We start from the raw sequence: 16,441 nt of genomic DNA, 5'->3' as shown, positions 1-16,441 counted from the left end.
TACGTATAGCAGTCAAAGTGGCCTTGTGGACGTTTGGCTGTCAAAACAGCCCACTGGCGTCACGTGATTTCTAAGAAAGGCAAACGAGCGCTTCCTTGTTGTAGTTACCGCTCACTACCAGCACACGTCGCTCTTTCATCACAAACTTCAAAAAACAATTGTGCTGCTTTTCGTCTCATTTTACGTCCTCTCACACACACTTGCTGTCGCTTTCGCAACATACACAACACGATGAAGTGAACTTATTTCGTTTTGGGTCAGAAAGGAATCATAGCCGTCAAAATCGAACGGGTGTGGGTCCCAGTAGAAGTACAGAATGACGTCATCGCCTGGCTCAACTACCATTGGCTCAGGTGGTAAGCATTTAAAAGAGCGTCTCCCTGTTTGCTGTCTTTTTGACCCGTTCCACCGGTTGTCGCAAGTGCCTTGATTCCCAGCTCAGGTGAAATAGCAAAAGAACTTTTGTTGCTGAGAATATGAATCTGTTAGTATTCTTTGTTGCTGCTGTGCAAATACACAGCGTGACGCCTGGTAAGTAGCCTACTTTTTATTTTATTTTTTTTAATTTTTTTTTATAATTTTTTTTAGTTTTATTTTTATTTTTTTTTAGTATATTATCCCAATCAGGTTGTGACGATTCACACGCTTGATATTGAAACAACGCATTTCATTTCATTTTTCGTCATTTGTCTGCTGGGTCAACATTTAGGCCAATTGAGCATGAGTGCATCGTTCTTTTCACTTGAACACTCGTCTAGTGGAGTAAATGATTTATTAGACATGGTTCAGGTCAGCCCACTTACAGTGTTGTAATGAAGATGTATAGCGATTTAAAAGAGCGTAACATTACAACAAACATCAATATTTATATTGTATTATGATCTACAATTAAAATAACAACTGACTAGATAATAATAATAATAATAATAATCAGTGTGTAAGTATGTTATTCTTCCTTCAGAGTCTCTCTCTCTCTCTCTCTCTCTCTCTCTCTCTCTCTCTCTCTCTCTCTCTCTCTCTCTCTCTTTCTCTTTCTCTTTCTCTTTCTCTTGCTCTCTCATGCGCAGTAACAAACGTACAGGTAAACAATTTCGGCATGTTAAAAACTAATAAAACAATACCCAAATTAATACACAAAACAATTATTACTCAATTGCAAGTGTATTTGAACAACCTAAATACTTAAAGTAAAGCGTGTTAAAGAAATTGATTTGACCATCTGTCATATTCTCTGAAAAATCAGAAATTAAACAAGCATAACATTCAACCATTTACACTTTATGTATTATTTTTTTATTTTTTTTTAGAAATCCGTATGCCCTAGATATAAAACATAAAGCTTAAATAAGGAGATAATTAGGCAAGGTACAAGACACATTTTTTTAAGCGTTCATAATAATGAACTGCAATACACACTTTAACTCCCTTGTGTTTATAATTATGAGCTGGTACAGTATGTCTTTGAATTTCTATTAGCAAGATCAGTTGTTTACAAAATTGAATACAAAATGCAAATGATAGTTTCAGGAGTAAGCGCTTAAGAAGATGGATGGATAAAAACACATGTTAATTCTATTAACTCTATTAAAATGGAAAAAGCTAACAATGTAATGAAAAGTTGTATTGTGTCAGTCATTTAGCACAGTCTACTGTAAGGATTATAGCTTCAATGTTATTGTATGTTAATTTGTAAGCCATTTTATATTCTGTGCCAACAACAAACTCACTCAATTGATGTCTACATTTAAATAATTTACACTTTAAATCAGATTAAATTTTCCAAGATGGGCAGCTGTTCCCTATAAAGTACTGTACACTGATATTATTGTCAGCCATTGTAACAAGCCATAGTTTGCTAAAATATAATACACAAAAAACTGTACTCAATTAATGATTTGATTTAAATATATTTCGCATGAACGATAAATCAAAATTGTACCTTGATTAGTGTTTAAAAGCAGTCCTTAAAAATTCAATGCAAATTAATTGCACTAAGCGGTACTTAAAGTTAAAAAAAAAAGTACTGTATTGATTTTGAAAATGATTTAAACAGGCTGCGTGCAAGTTACAAGCTCTGTTTTAATGTTCGACTCTGTTCATGAATTGAAGAGAATGGTAAAAATAATGCAATTTCATTTCCTTTGTAAGTGTATTGTAACGTGTGATGGTTTGGCCCGAGTACAGCCACAGGCAGGTGTTATTGAATAGTCAAGTAGGGGAGCACACAAAATCCCGCTTATGTCGTCACAACGGCGTATAATAAATTTGTTGGCAAATTTAAGTTATGAAAATAATGTGAATTATGAGTGTGGGTTGTCAAATTCATTGAAAAGGAAAGAATGTGCTTAGTTGAATGTGAAATTATTTGTCATGTGTTGCAATCATTTGAAAAATGAATTGAACGAGATTGCTGAACATTAAACAAATGAATAAAATGTGTGTAATTTTCTTGTTCTTTCAGCGATTCACACGCTCAATACTTTCACAACAACGTCCTCTCAAGTTGCAAAGCTACCAGCGTACTGGTCAGCCGCGTATGTTGACGGCATTCAAATTTTGCACTATGACAGCAACAGCAGGAAAACAAAAGCCAAACAGGACTGGGTGAACAAAATCACAGCAGATGATCCACACTTCTGGACGACAGAGACAGAGTTCAGGATTCATGATGAGAAGGTCATGAAAGTCAACATTGAGATTGCTAAAGAGCGCTTCAACCAAACAGGAGGTTTGTTTACGTTCAACTTTCTGCTTGTAAAATGTATTTGATGTGCTAGTGCACTTTTTTTTTTCCGGCGAATAAACACGTGACTGACTGCTGGCTTATTTCTGAACATTCTGTCACTTAATCATGTGTGTGATACTTTCAGGTGTTCACATGATCCAGACGATGCATGGCTGTGAATGGAATGATGAAACTGGTGAGGTTGATGGTTGGGAACACTAATGACGGAGAAGACTTCATATCATTTGAGATGAAGACAATGAGATGGATCGCGGCTAATCAACAAGCTTTCATCACCAAAAACAAATGGGACCATACGGACGGCTTAAATCAATACAAGAAGTATGTCTTCACTGACGTTTGTCCTGCTGAATTGAAGAAGCATGTGAGCAATGGGAGGGACTTCCTGATGAGAACAGGTACATTGATTGGTGGCATGTTAACTCAATTCACTCCCAGCCATTTTCACAGAAGCAATCCCGTTCGCTCCCGGCTGTTTTACTGGACTGATTTTGCAAGGCCCACAGAATATTGTGTTTTATTGCTATAAAAACATGGAACCTATCATAAGAAAGATTAAAGTCTCTTCTTTCATCAGGAAAAAAAAAGTGTTTCTATCTGTTTCCGTTTTGCAGCAATTAGCATTAGAAGACAGCTAAGTTTCATCAGTTTTCACAAATCTATTCAAAATTGTAAGTCATTGAGCTTTTTTTCTACATGGCCCTGGTTGATCTCCTTTGCTCTGCTGCCACCTGCTGGCCGTTTGTGTAATAACTACCATTTCTGCAACCGTTCTTTGCAGTAGAGAGGCTGCATCAAAGCCTTCTGTATGCTCTAGCATAAAAAAAAACAAAAAAAAACGTATAAATACATCTTTGGGACACTTAGAACATAAAAAAAAACGTATTTACACGTTATTGGGAGTACATGAGTTAATATCCCCCCTACAAGAATGTCACTGTCATTACAACCTGCATGCTTCCCAATTTTTTTTGTCCTATCACACCTTTCTTGCCATCTTTCCATCATAGTTGACTTTTCCTTTTTTTTTTTTTGCCTCACACCTTCTCTTCTTCTGTCCTCTCACACGTTCTCTCCATCGATGGTTTCGTGTGCAGAGCTTCCCACGGTGTCTCTCCTCCAGAAGACGCCTTCCTCTCCGGTCACTTGCCACGCGACGGGTTTCTACCCCAGAGCATCGGCCCTATTTTGGAGGAAGGACGGCGAGGAGATCCACGAGGACGTGGAGATGGGGGAGACCCTCCCCAACCACGACGGAACCTTCCAGACCACGGCCCACCTGAAAGTGGAGGTGACGCCCGACGTGGAGGGCAAGTACGAATGTGTGTTCCAGCTGTCCGGCGTCAAGGAAGACATCGTCACCAAGCTGGAGATAGGAAGCATCCTGAGCAACGCGCCCATCCGAGGTGACCGACACGCACTGACTTGACAGACACGTTCGATTGGTTGCAGAGCTCTCACGGCCGTGATTGATCCTCATTCACGTGTTTCTCTTTGTTGCCTTGTGAAGAAGAAGAATACAAGAAGAAGGTGGTGGCCATCGCTGTCTCGTTTGTGGTCCTCACTCTGGTGGTGGTAGTACTGATGGTGGTTCTTGCCAAGCTTTACACAACCAGACAAGGTAAGAGACACAATCGATTTGTCAGGAAGATCCAATGAGAATTTTCCTTACACTATTTGTGACAAAAAGTACATGTAACTTTGTTTCTCTTTCCTTGCAGCCAGATATGTTCAAGCTTGTAAGTAAAACGTTTTCTGTTTCACTTGAGCCACAAAAAAATCTTATCAAGTCTTAAAAAGTCTTATCAAGGTCTGATTGAGGCTTTTGCTACCAAAGTGTGCGAGGATTCACTTGTCAAGTCGGACAAAGTCAGCTCGATAAGAATGTACGCATGATTGCTGAGGTCAACGGTGAACCTTCATGAGTGATGCCTTGAGATATGAGTTGAATTTGTTCAGTGACCACGCTCGTAACTTGAAACACTCCCACAAATCCTCATTTTCCATTAAAATTAATGGAAATGCCATTAATCTGTTCTAGTGTTCCTCCCAAAAAGCAACAAATATGGTTGTAAAGGTAATTTAACTCTTTGATCGCCAAAAACGTGTAATAACGATTAGTAAAATCACAATGTATGCCGCCATAAACATTAAATGATGTCAACTACTTTTTTTTTTTTTTTTTTTAAATCAATGGGCGGTTCAGTCTAAGTGCAGCACGTGCTGCCTGGTCAATGAGTTGTGGAATCAAAAACCCTCAAGATCTATAGCCAGCAGATGGCAGCATTGTATCTCTTTTCAATGGTCTTAATCTGTATGAAATTTGATGAAACACAATGTTTTCAAGGATGATGTAAATGATCAAAGCCTTTGTCATATTAAAGTTTTTTTGTTTTTTTTTAAATAACGTGTGGCAGTAAAAGAGTTATTGAGAAAATAGCTCTCCATAATATGGCATATTTTTTAAAACATGCAGTAAAGACATAATGTGATAGGATTTAAAGGTTGAGCTTTTTTGTTTACCTTGGACAGTTGAAGTCAAACTGCAATTTACATGTCTAAACTCGTCATAGTTCATTAGTACTGCACTAATATTAGCAGTTCTACGCAGAGGATAAAGAATATACAATATGACACCTATATGTACAATTGACACCAAAATAAATTGAAAAAAATCTCAGTTAAACAGCTAATAAGCGTTTTCAATGACAAGGTCAAATGGATCATGGTTCACTATGGCTTGGTGCAGAAAAATACTTTTTCACGAGTGTGTCTTCTTTTTATTCATGGTTGAATTGTGGTTGTGATCCCTCAGCCGTTTCCGGCGATTCCGAACCCGTTCCCAAGCGAGACGCAGCAGCCTTCGCACAGTGAGTTGGCTCACGCGGACTCCACTTGATCTTCGGATTGTGAGGACGGTTGAAGGAACATTGAGATGTGGATTCTTGTGCACTATTTGCCCTGCTCTTCTTCTTCCTGGTGTTGCAACACAAGTAGATTCCGAGTACTTTCTCATCACATCACATTTGAAAACAAAGATGGGTTTTTTTCTTCTTCAAGTTGATGATTATCGCATCTATGTTTCTGTTAAGTCCCTTTCCAGTGTTGTTGTTTTTTCCTGGTTGAGGAGTTTTGTTTGGGATTTGAGGAGTTTTCATCGGGTTGCTTGCTGCTTTCTGTGTTGACCTTTAAGTATGACCTTTCTGTCAGTTTAGTTTGTATGAAATCCATCAAAACTGGACTTTGAAAAGGGCTTCTACTCTGTCCCAATCTGCTAAATTGAAGAACAAAATCTAGTTCAAGATTAATGGGGATGTTTTATACCTAAAATACAACTGATCTGTACTTCAGAATTGCACTTTGCTGGATAGCTGCTTTACTTGTTTTATTGTATTTCATTTTTGAAAGGTAAATTTGATTTGTATTTGATTCTTTCGCATACCACTAGAGGGAGCCCACATAGTGGTACATTTATCACACTTAAGAATGACTGATTTGTTCATATAAGACTATTATATATTATTCCATAACTGCTTTCACTCCAACAAACAATTCTGTCAACCCGTATGTTTATCTGAGGGTGACATTATTGATTACACTCCAATGTGGCTTAACATGTTCGGCGAATAAATAGATGATCAGGGCCAAACGTGGAAATGCAAACTGGAGTGCACTACTTGGATGTGACCAGCAGAGGCGCTGTCAAGTGGTTGTATTGCTGTACAGTTTTGTGGCCCTCGTTTTCCTCTTGTAATACAGTACTATTAAGAGGAAAATAAGGTTAGGAAAAAATCACCACCACACATTAACAGAAGCCCAGAGGTGTAGTCGATTGAGAATAGTGTTCATGGGTATAAATCCTGTATTTATATAGTGCATTTTCCTGAGTGAAAACGGAAGATCCCGCCTTTAAATTGTGGGCCATGAACTATGAAAGTTTGACTTTTTGAATGGAATTGAGGAAATTATTCAACTTTGAGGATATTCTATTTTTTTTATGAGTACCCTGTATTTGTTTTTTTATAGCATTGTACAGACAAGCAATAAAACGAACATTCTGTATTAAGTTAATGTCTGTTAATGTATTTTATATGTTGTGTGTTTCATTCAACAGAAAAGTCCCAAAACAAGTCCAAGGTCCATTTTAGTTCTCAGTGTAAACTGTGGTGAGCTGGCGTACTTCAGAGACATGTATACTGTCAATGCATATGTTGAGGTGCTGTTGTTACAAAAACTGTATCCATACTCATATATTGGGGTTAGGATATGCTTATATTTTACTATTACAGTCTGTTTTCTCTTTTGCATAACTTTTATTAGATTAGATTTATTCATTGACTTCCCAGGCGATAAAACCGCTTTTGGCTCAGTTAGATAAGACTGACAGGTAGCATGAAACAGTGAACATTTTTATTCAAACATAAGGGCCTGCAATGTAGCGATTATAGAGTTGGGAATAACTAAGTGATTTGGATGCTTCAGCCAGTGCTCCACTTTTCACATCAAATGTAGCGGTGGCGTTGACGTATGTTTAGCAATTAAAGGGGTTTTTTTATTTATAGAAATGTGTTTTATGGTAACCGCCCACTAGTGTCACGTGATGTCTAAGAAAGGCAAACGAGCGCTTCCGTGCTGTAGTTACCTCTAAATACCAGGAGATGTCACTGTTTTACCACAAGTTTCACAAACACTTTTTCTGCTTTTCATCTCATCACGTCCTCTTTCACGCACACACGTCCCATTAAAATCGAACGCGCGCACTTTGCAGTGGAGTGTTGCGTCATCGCCAGGCTGAACGCTCATTTAAGCATTAACAGCGTGATCCTGTGAAATAATTTTTTGTTAAATTTGGCTATGATACGGATCTGAACTGCTCCTTCTGTGACTCCCAATCAGAGACTCTTGTGCACCTATTCTGGAAATGTACTTATGCTCGCAAGCTCTGGCAAGACATTTGCAAATTTATTTTGGACAATATCTTTTGTAGTTTTGTGCTTTCTTTCCCGAATGTTTTTTTTGGGGGGGGGGGTTCAACTATGACAGATCGTTTGAAAAATAATATTATTTGATTAATCTGTTAATTTATCTTGCTAAGTTTTATATTCATAAATATAAATGTGCAAAATCGAAACCTATTTTTTTCTGTTTATGAAAGAGATTGATGTATATTTTCAGTCCATTTCTACTTCCAAAAATAAGAAGGCTGTCAAGACCTTGATTTTCTGTTCTCATATCGGTATTTTTAATGTTGAATTTAAGAAAACATGGTATTGAAGGAAGAATTGCATGTTTATTAAATGGCAATATTAAACAGCAAATTTTGGACATCCACTTGCAAACTTTACATAGTAAATATGAAACTTTAACAACATTAAAAGTGGGTTGATATACTTTGTCTAATTAGGGTTGGCATTGCTTTATGAAACCTCTTAGCTAATGTGGCTAAACATCACCTAGCCTTGAATTTTGTTGTATTTTATCTAGCTCAGGAAGTATAGGACAATTACACTTCATTCATTCGAACCAGAAGCCAAATTTGCGTCAGGCTGTGGTCAGAAAATGATGGACAAATATTCTCCTTAGTCTCCCACCTACATTTATTTATTTATTTATTTATTTATTTATTTATTTATTTATTTATTTATTTTATTTATTTATGTACAAAGCCACTGTTGTTACTGGGTCATCCACGCACCACAAAGGTTTCTAAAAATGTTACATTATATTTCCTTCAGCTTCAGTAGCCTACACCTGTCAAAAATAGTGACCATCTTCAGCATTTCAGCCTGCCCAAACCCAATCATCAACCCAATCTTTACTCAAAATTGGGTAAATGTAACAATCTGTTTTCAATCTACATTTACCAAGCGAGTGGATTCGGAAAAAACAAACAGGCATTTTTTTTTTAAGCGCTCAGGATTGTATACTTCCTGAATTTATGTACTGATATAAATTATTTTCTCCACAATATTCTAATTAAGATGCACCTGTTGTATATCATTAATAACACGATTTGTTCTTTATGATGCAGTCTCTCCTCTCAGTTCTGCTCCAAAGCATGAGTAACATTCCTGGAATTCTCCACGATATCTTATGTTGTCACACGTTGCTCAGGCTGCAGCAGTCGCCACGTCACGCAGCCCAATTAACCAATCAGAATCGATCCGGGCTTCTCTTTCCTCAATGAATTCACAAGAAGGGACAGAACGCGTGACTAGTCTGGAGACTTATTGATCAGCCCACAGAGGTGGTCATACGGCTATAAGAATTAAAAAATAGAGAACGAGACCGATGGGAAGGAGTGATTTATAAGGTGGGTGGGCAAAAATCGCGAGACTGACAGAGGAGAAAGAAGAGACAAAGTGATGGTTCACCACGTCGAACAGCTCCTCTCTGGAACACGATTCCTCAGGGTTTTTACGACACCTCACCACCAGTAAATTTCCAAAGATTATATTCCAGGTAAGAATGTTGATGATTGTATTGACGATGTTTGCTCATGATGGTGTTTTGGTGGTTGCACAAGTAATGTAGTTCAATTCGTGGACGTCCTAAAAGTATAATAAACCGGAGACGTTTCAGAAAAGTTGCTTCATAGCTCAGTAAAAGATGCGTGCACGCGTGTGGTACATGCATGGGATTTATTGACGTATTCGTCTGCAGATGTTCTATATTGCAGACAGAATGCGAGCGCTGAGTGATTTCTTTTGGCGCATTCGGACTTCTTGCAGTTCACGAAAAGAGGGTGCTATTGCACCGCTGTTATTTGTTAGCTGAGAACCGACGAATGGCTTCCCATAGGCTACAGTTAAACATTAATTTGTCTTTCAGACATTGAGATAAGTTTTTCAGTCATCTTGTGAGAATTTGAACCTGTCATGGATGAAAACATCGTTAAGCTATTCAAATTTTACATGTCGCGCACAGTAATCCATGGAAATCACGTCATTCTGAAACATATTGAGTAGCATCGTTTGCTAAAGTTCATTTGAATATGGATGTTGTCGCTAAACAAAGCATCATATTTGACAATTAATGTCTTCGGAAAGTATATACTGTACTGTAGATCCCTTTTATCTTCATATACAGTGAGAATGATAATTTAGCTTTACATGATGAACATAATGTGCCCAACAGAATGCATAACCAACTAAGTGCCTGTGGACATCCTGACCTACTTTGCACATTGGAATATTATTTACAATGAAATTATTGACAGAGTGCATTACATACAAGTAGAGTCGCGTTCAACTGTCTCCAGGATCAACAAACTGCGAATATATTGCTACAATAACGGCGGAATAAAATGCACACATGCCTCATTCGTCACTTTGAAGCAAAGAAACTTACATGCACTGCAACAAAAGGAACTGTTTATATGAGGAAAGCGCCCCCAAGTGGACAAATATAGTACTTGAATCAAACAGTAACAACAATGTAGGACAGTTTGAGAGCTCTGACATGAAACACAAACGCATCGTTTCGTTTGACCACCACTTTATATATATACACCACTTTTATATAAACATATATACAACAGAGAAAGAAAAACTCCTTCGACAGTCAGGGTCATCTCAGGTGCATGGAGGGCTCTTGGATCACCGTCCTCAGATGTTGGATCCAGTCGTCCTTGCTCTGCATGTTGGATGCCTGTTGATTAGGATGACAGTCAAATGTTAAGACCAGTGTTGGGCAAGTTACTTCCAAAATGTAACATATTCCATATTACGAGTTACTTGCATTTGAAAGTAAAACGTTTCTTTACAATATTGCCATCTGTGTCGAGTAACTCAAGTTTAAGTTACTTTTAAGTTACATATCGAACATATTGTCAAGAATTTTTGGGGGGTTGACTTCCCCTTTAATGTGAGTACAATGTGAGGAAATCCCACATGGGTGAAATCTTCGATGTATGTTAGAACATCGAACCTGAATAACAATGACGCCCGACGTCGGCGAGCTTCTCAACCAAATTGCAAACTTGCAGGGGTCTCCATCAATATGTTCGTTCAACGCCAACGTGGAGGTCTGGTGAGAAAACGGATTGACAGTCTTTATTGGGAATGTTGCATCGATGGAAAGCGTGTTCAATCGGACTCACAAAGAGTTTGCCCGTGTAGATGTATTTGCCTACGACGTTGGAGTCCTTGACCTCCTTGCTGAATACAAGGGACCTCTGGAAGAGGAAGACGTGCCTCTTTTTCACCCGTCTGGGGCTCAGCGGCTTTGGACTCCACATTTGGATGGAATCATGGAACATCAGCTCGCCTTGTGACTCAATGTCCTCATCGAAACCTGAGTGAGGAAAAAGGGAATGTAAGCAAATGACACCTCAACAATGAATGAATTGTGGTCTTCCTGTCCGTGTTCTGTCACCTTGCAGCATTGAGAGATGCATGGCATTGTTGGCTCTCTTTGGAATGCTGAGCATCACCTCCAGGGCCTCCTTGACCTCGCCTTCCTCTTCATCACAGCAGGTTAGAAGCTCCTGGGGGGGGGGGGGGGGGGGGAATTGTGTACTCAAAGTATAGTTGTACTGTATACCCTGAATATGTTCGCTGAAACTTTATAATTACTGACAACAACTAACGAACACGTGGAGTTACATCCTTAACAAAAATAGGTTAAAATAATAAAATAAATACATAAATAAATAGCCACCCTTTTCTCTGATTACTTTTTTGAACATTCTTGGCATTCTCTCGTTGAGCTTCAATAGGTCGTCACCTGAAAGGGTTTTCCAACAGTCTTTAAAGAGTTCCCAGAGGTAAGAATGACAAAAGGATGCAAAAAAGTAACCGGAGCAAAGGATGGCTATATTGAAGAATCTTGAATATGAAATATGTTTTAGTTATTTTATTTCACCTTTTGTTTAAGTACATAACTCCACATCTGTTCATACAGTTTTGATGCCTTCAGTGAGAATCTACAAAGTAACCAGTCATGAGAATAAAGCAAATATATTGGATGAAGAAAATGTGTCTGAATGTAGACTCTGTTGACCTAAGCAACTTTTTAAGTACTTTTACTTTAATTTGGTTTTGACAATGACTCAAAAAAAAGTAAGGCAATTGGATTTGCAACTTTTGATTCAATTAGATTGAATGATGTAAAATTGACAGTGTCTGAATGTAGACTTACAGCCTTGTTGGCGTGGGACGAGGTACCCAAGTTCTTCTCCATGCTGCGGTTGTGTTTGTCCATTCGCAGGTGAAAGTCCTGGAAGCAATTTGCCAATTCTGTCGCCCGTTTCTTGACCTCGCAAGCGTGACGGTGACCTTTGTCGCAGTAGTCGTCCGCCTGTTGGATGAGCAACTTCACGCACTCCTCCGTTTCCTGCAGATGAGTGAATAAGAGTATTTTTGCATGCTTGTATTAGAAATTAATATTTGGGTTGGACGTTGTTGCACTGAAAAGTTTCTAGACAGGAACATAGTTTACTGCTATTAACAATGTGTGAATTACAAACATAATAGAAAGGAAAAAGAAATGGTCATTTATAATATTGTCTTATTTTTAATTAAACTTTTTTGGCACCTTGAAAAAAATAATCACATATTACATCGCAATCGCAATATTTAATTGTGTTCGCATTTAGATTATGTTTCAAAATTGTTCACCCCTAGCTTGCATCCAAATGTCAAAGCAAGCGTGTGACGTGCAACCCACCTTGGCAATGATGCGCAAGTCCTCGCCATCTTGCAAAAGCTCCTGCCTGCTTTTGTGGATGCGAGAGCCAGTGGAGAGGTGTGTGGACAGGTAAACCTCACCCATGTCCTGAATGGTCCCAAGCAGCTACAAACAAACAAATAGACGTGTGATGTTTTTGGTTGAGTCTCATGACGAAGTAAGAGACGAATATTTTCTAACTGACCTGTTTGGCCCGACGTTCAAATGCCACAAAACTCTGACACTGCTCCAAACTCTCCTTCTTCATGTTCCACAAGTGAAGGACACGATCTTCTCTCTCCAGCAGGTCAGCAAGGATTTCTATGACAACAAAATAAAAACCACACATTAGGGTAACTGAGATGATGAAAGATTAGATAAAACAGCATTTTACAATTCTTACAATTATTTACAATATTTTACAATTTTCTAGTAGTGCTTTGAATAATTTTTCACAGACAATTTGTGCTCAATTAAAGACACTGATTTGTAAAATTTTCTTATGCCAGCATTTGGTTACGGTTATATGAATCCCTTCGTTTTGCTAAATACATCTAATTATTTTGTCCAAACTGACTTCGAACTTCTTGCTTTTGTGCGTCATCGTGACTCTGCATTCCCATCTTGACGCCGTCCCTTTCCATGTACTTCAAGAAGATTTCTGTGATTCTACTGACCATACTGCACGCCTGAGTAACAAAAAAAGACAAACACTTAAGTTAAGAGGTATAACAATGCAAAACTATGTTTGTATCTTCCAGGTGTCATTTGAACCTTGAGGAAGACTTCCTTCTGCTCCAAGTGTTTCCTGATCCTGAGGGTCAAATCCGCCTCACATTTGGGGTGGAGATTGTCCGCTCCTCCGCACCAGTCGTCCTCTCGCTGATAGTCCTGCTCCAGGCAGTCCACCACATGGCACACCTGCAAGGGAGAAATCAAGTCAGTCCATGGTGTTCTTCTTGTTGCCCAGAATTGCGTGTGTTCAAATTAGCCATCAAGGTAGGTTCATTCATTTTATGGAGTCAAACGTCAAACATTGACATCTAATGCATGTCCTACTTTTTCTGAGGTCTTGTAGAAGGCCACAGAAACGACAACCAGCTTGAGTTTTCTTGGTGTTTTGCTCAAGAGCTGCGGCCAGTCGAATGTCGCACCCTCTGCGCAGTCTCTGTCCAGGTCCATGTCCTGGGTTCTGGATTTTCGAAAGCAGAACATCCTATTTGTGTGCACTGCTCAACTTTCAAAGCACTCTGGTGGGACTTCTGTAGGCAAGAGGTGGAGAACGATCAGAAGATTGTTGCCACAAAGAAAGCACGATTTCATGGCAGCATTTCTGATTATATTGCCCAACTTACACAACAGAAACAAAACAATCGCAGCTGTAATAAAACGCTGTACATAAATTGCACATTAAACATAAATACAGTTAAAAATAATAATGAAAATCAGTTGTTTTTACAGCGGGAAACCAGCAGCTGTGGTACCAGGGAAATTCTGTCAGAAATTTGTCAGAACAGCTTGTTTATTTTACTGGTATTGAATGTACAATAAACAGACTCTGCATGTAAATTGTACAGAACAAAATAGTATAAAAGCAGCAAATGAAGATGAAGTACAATGTTATGTATGAGATTCTGTTTATTGTACATTCAATGCCAGTAAAATAACAAAGTTGTTCAGTAAAGTTGTTTACATTTCATCGACACTATTTTATTTTTTTTTTACATTATTTGCCTGGTAACCACAGCAGCCGGGTTTTCCCCGTAAAGACTCCGGAATTTTTATTTTTTTTCCCTCTAGTGTTATAGCTCCCTCCTTAATGGCGGTTCGACGTACGTCACGCGTCCGATCAGGCTGAATGCAAAATGAAGTTTGAAAATACAGTAACAGCAGATTTGTAGCATCTTTGACAAATGGAAAAAAATTGAACACACACACACACCTACACATTAACGCAGTATAGTTCAAACGGTTTAAGACAACGCAAAAAGAAGGCAAATTTGAATTACTGATATCACACGTAGACATTCTACCAAATTAAATGTAGTCTATAACCTAAGCAGTCGTACCAAAACGAGAACGTGAAATCAAAACGGAGCCGTTGGGGCAACTGTCGATTCACAGGCACCCACAACAAGCGCGGTTCTCTCACGGCTAAAATTGCGCAGTTCACAACAAGACGCACGACACAAAATGAATACTAAAAGTTTACGTAAGAAAAAGTTTGGAAAAAGCAACACAAATTAAAGAGGACGTTTGCGAAGCTCTTGTAACTGCTACCGACTCGCAGGCATTACACATTCAATTCGGTATTTTAACGACATATTTGACTCGACAAAACACACACATAGAAAAATAGGAACATCAAAATGCTACGAGTGGCTGACCCACATATTTTGAAAAGTCCGTTTCTAACCAAAAGCCAACAGTCCCAGGAACACATTATCATGCAGCGTAATGCAACTCACCTTCAGCTTTTCGAAGTTAACAGCAGGTTGAAATCCAAGGGGAAGGAAAAGAAAGAAGACAATTAGTCTCTGTTTTTAGATGATATTAGTGTGTTGCTACTCCAAATCTCCACTTCAGCACCGAACAGCGTGCGCCACCGTCCACCTCCAAAACTCACGAAGTTCTGCTCATGCGCAATTACGCTGTTGCGTCCAGTTGATCAAAGAGGTTCTCGTGACGTCACGTACCTGGACCGGGAAATCCCCGGTGGGCCGCCGGTCCGGAGGGCAGTGGGTCAGTCCGCCCCTGGCCAGGGTGCTGAAATTATTGTCGAGATCACAGAAGGTGACGTCACGAGAACCTCTTTGATCAACTGGACGCAACAGCGTAACTGCGCATGAGCAGAACTTCCTGAGTTTTGGAGGTGGATGGTGGCGCACGCTGTTCGGTGCTGAAGTGGAGATTTGGAGTAGCTACACACTAATATCATCTAAAAACAGAGACTTGTCTTCTTTCTTTTCCTTCCCCTTGGATTTCAACCTGCTGTTAACTTCGACCAGCTGAAGGTGAGTTACATTACGCATGCATGATAATGTGTACCTGGGACTGTGTTAAACTTTTGGTTAGAAACTGACTTTTCAAAATATGTGGGTCAGCTACTCGTAGCATTTTGGTGTTCCTATTTTTCTATGTGTGTGTTTTGTCAAGTCAAATATGTCGTTAAAATTTCAAATTGAATGTGTAATGCCTGTGAGTCGGAAGCCGTTACAAGAGCTTCGCAAACGTCCTCTTTAATTTGTGTTGCTTTTTCCAAAAATGTTTATGTAAACTTTCAGTGTTGATTTTGCGTCTGCGTGTAACTTGTTGTGAACTGCGCAATTTTAGCCGTTACGTGAGAGAACCGCGCTTGTTGTGGGTGCCTGTGAATCCCCAACGGCTCCGTTTTGATTTAACGTTCTCGTTTTGGTTCGACTGCTGAGGTTATAGACTGCATTGAATTTGGTAGAATGGATATATGTGTGACATCTAAAATTCAAATTTGCCCTCTTTCTGCGTTGTGTTCAAGGCCTTACTGCGTTTATGACAGTTTGTGTGTTCAGATTTTTTCCGTTTGTCAACTATGCTAGGAATCTGCCGTTACTGTATTTTCAAACTTCATTTTGCATTCAACCTGATCGGACGCGTGACGTACGTCGAACCGCCATTACGGAGGGAGCTATAACACTGGAGAAAGAAAAAAAAAATCCGGAGTCTTTAAGGGGAAAACCCGGCTGTTGTGGTTACCAGGCAAATAATGTAAAATAAATAAATAAATAAATAAATAAATAAATAAATAAATAGTGTCGATGAATGTAAACAACTGAACAACTTTGTTATTCTATGGTATTGAATGTACAATAAACAGAATCTGATACATAAAATAGTATAACAGCAGCATGTGCCTGGAAATGGTACTTCATCTTCATTTGCTGCTTTTATACTATTTTCTTCTGTACAATTTACATGCAGAGTCTGTTTATTGTACATTCAATACCAGTAAAATAAAAAAGCTGTTCTGACAGATTTCTGACAGAATTT

General features: G+C 38.8%; 1 protein-coding gene and 1 pseudogene across 2 annotated transcripts; one reads left to right on the top strand and one right to left on the bottom strand.

The window, feature by feature from the left end:
* The first annotated feature begins 373 nt into the window (after nt 1-373).
* Nucleotides 374-6,812, top strand: LOC144007184 (major histocompatibility complex class I-related protein 1-like; annotated as a pseudogene). Its single transcript, XR_013280112.1, has 7 exons — nt 374-531; nt 2,462-2,728; nt 2,871-3,144; nt 3,844-4,152; nt 4,257-4,367; nt 4,468-4,485; nt 5,562-6,812. The product of XR_013280112.1 is annotated as a major histocompatibility complex class I-related protein 1-like (transcript).
* A 3,431-nt stretch (nt 6,813-10,243) lies between these two features.
* On the bottom strand, nt 10,244-15,006 carry LOC144007985 (triple functional domain protein-like). The gene is made up of 11 exons (XM_077507989.1): nt 14,884-15,006; nt 13,475-13,677; nt 13,190-13,336; nt 12,993-13,104; nt 12,621-12,736; nt 12,416-12,541; nt 11,888-12,082; nt 11,123-11,234; nt 10,848-11,041; nt 10,676-10,774; nt 10,244-10,396 (listed from the first exon to the last, which is right to left on the bottom strand). Exons 2-11 carry the CDS (start codon nt 13,628-13,630, stop codon nt 10,316-10,318), a joined length of 1,338 nt encoding a protein of 445 aa, XP_077364115.1. The 5' UTR covers nt 13,631-13,677; nt 14,884-15,006; the 3' UTR covers nt 10,244-10,315.
* Nucleotides 15,007-16,441: the final 1,435 nt, after the last annotated feature.

The sequence above is a fragment of the Festucalex cinctus genome, chromosome 19 (assembly GCF_051991245.1).
Source record: "Festucalex cinctus isolate MCC-2025b chromosome 19, RoL_Fcin_1.0, whole genome shotgun sequence".
Lineage (NCBI taxonomy): Eukaryota > Metazoa > Chordata > Actinopteri > Syngnathiformes > Syngnathidae > Festucalex > Festucalex cinctus.
Note: the sequence above shows the minus strand (reverse complement) of the source record. Positions and strands in the feature narration are given on the sequence as shown.